The 1,871-nt window shown below is 33.1% G+C and overlaps 1 protein-coding gene across 1 annotated transcript in view; it reads right to left on the bottom strand.

Moving 5' to 3' along the window:
* Window positions 1-148: 148 nt before the first annotated feature.
* LOC108740026 (coiled-coil domain-containing protein 96-like) overlaps window positions 149-1,871 on the bottom strand; it is an 11,537-nt gene continuing 9,814 nt past the window's right edge. Inside the window, exons 5-6 of the mRNA XM_025980497.1 lie at window positions 1,162-1,512; window positions 149-648 (exon numbers count right to left, since the gene is read on the bottom strand). Of these exons, the coding sequence (XP_025836282.1) occupies window positions 271-648; window positions 1,162-1,512 (729 nt within the window). The 3' untranslated portion in view covers window positions 149-270. The remainder of the gene's footprint in view (window positions 649-1,161; window positions 1,513-1,871) is intronic.

Below are 1,871 nucleotides of genomic sequence, written 5' to 3'. Positions count from 1 at the left end.
AGCAGAAGAATATATATATAATAAACGCCAATGATTGCGAGTGTAAATCGTAAGTATTATTAACAACAAACAGCACACACATTAATAAATTATTCTGATATATTTACAGAACTATATAAATATATAAATAAATAAACAGATGTTCCCATTTCATACAGCATCTATAAATAAATAATTGTACTGTCTTTTTGACCTATTCATCAAGGGTTTTTGTAAGGTCAAATATTTAAAATTTGTTTATTTGAGTATGAGTAGCGATTAAATACAATTTTAAATAGAATTAAGTCTGTTGGGTAACGTGGGGTAAAACAGCGTAGGTCTTCCTTTATAAATTTTTTTACCCTTTTCCTTTTCGATCGACGGTTTCTCTTTCTTCTCTTCCAACGTATTACTTTCCTCGGCGTGCAACTTGAACCGATGAATTTTGGTCATATTTTTCTTAACTGCTTCTATGTGCTCTTTGATTTTTGCATTTTCGTTTTTTACCTCTTCCACTTTGAGTTTCATCTCCTCATTTTCCTTCATTGTCCTCTCCATGTCGCACAATAACTTTGACTTCAGCAATAATCCCGAATTTTCTAGTAACTGATTGGTTTTCTTACGAATTCGATCGCGTTCAACCTTAAAATAATTCAGACGCTCCCTTTCCTAAAACATTTTATCATTTCAACGCATTTTCTGAATAATTTTGAGATTTCTTTCGGGCACTAATTCTATCGAAAAAAAATCGTAAGAAAATAGAAAAGAAATATTTTTTGGGATGCATTTTGACAACTTTCCGACAACGAAATTGTATAAAATAGAAACAAACAAATCATTAGAGTACTCCATTTAATATGATACCAACATGATAAGGTAAAAGTAGTTTTTAGATGCATATTTGAACCATAGAGAGCCATGACATGAAAAATACTCTGCCTTTACTTAATATTTTCGTTTATAAAACAGATTTCCGATGTGCTGTTCTATTGTAATTCTATTATTTCTGTAATTTTTGCAACTTGAGCTAATTTACCCAGCCTTACCCTGCTGTTTCTGAAGTCTTCGAAAGATATGCTTTCATTTGATATCCCGCACGACCAGGTACAGAAGTTTGTTAACCCTCAAAGATATGTACCTACCCCAACCCAACCTAACCCATTGATGTTTACAGATACTTACTTCTATGAACTCCATTTGAAGTTCTCCCAACAGTAGGTTTTTGTCATCGAGTTCGATTTGCAATTCAGCCAATTTTTCTCGCATGTGTGCCAAACATTGGAGCGCTTTGGTGCCTTTCTTCCTCAAATTGCCAAGTTCGTCATCACGCTCTTCGATTTTGTCTATGTGCATTTGATTTTCGATCTTCAGCTGTTCAAAATCGATTAGATGAAGTCCTTCACCGATTCGATCCATGTCTTCGAGCGTCTGATGTTTATGCTTCACAGCCTCCCGGGCTTTTATATAGGCCAATCTTCGATCAGCTACCTCTTTCCATTTTTTGTACTGTCTCAGCAAGTATTTTTCGACAACCTACAGAATAAATTGTAGTCTGGTTACATTTAAGGATGTTTGGGAGGTATGTCAAAATGCTACGAGACTAATAAAAATTTGGAAGAATGTTCCTCATTCAATTCTAAAACTCCTGTAAAAATTACAAATCGATTCACTAGACCGTTAAAAAGTTATTGAAATTTTATAAAGTCGTAATTTTACGCGTCATTTTATGGAGATTCGTTAACCGAACAAATTAAATTTATTTTTATTAACAGAAAAAAAGCTACCAGAAATTTCAAACTTTTATAATAAGTAACTTGAACTCTGGAGAATCACTTTAGCGTAAGGTTATTCAAATTCACTAAATGGTTATCGAGGAAAAAATGAAAAATTAG

This window comes from Agrilus planipennis, unplaced genomic scaffold (assembly GCF_000699045.2).
Source record: "Agrilus planipennis isolate EAB-ADULT unplaced genomic scaffold, Apla_2.0 scaffold263, whole genome shotgun sequence".
NCBI lineage: Eukaryota > Metazoa > Arthropoda > Insecta > Coleoptera > Buprestidae > Agrilus > Agrilus planipennis.
The sequence above is the reverse complement of the archived record's forward strand: the minus strand, read 5'-3'. Positions and strand labels throughout refer to the sequence as shown.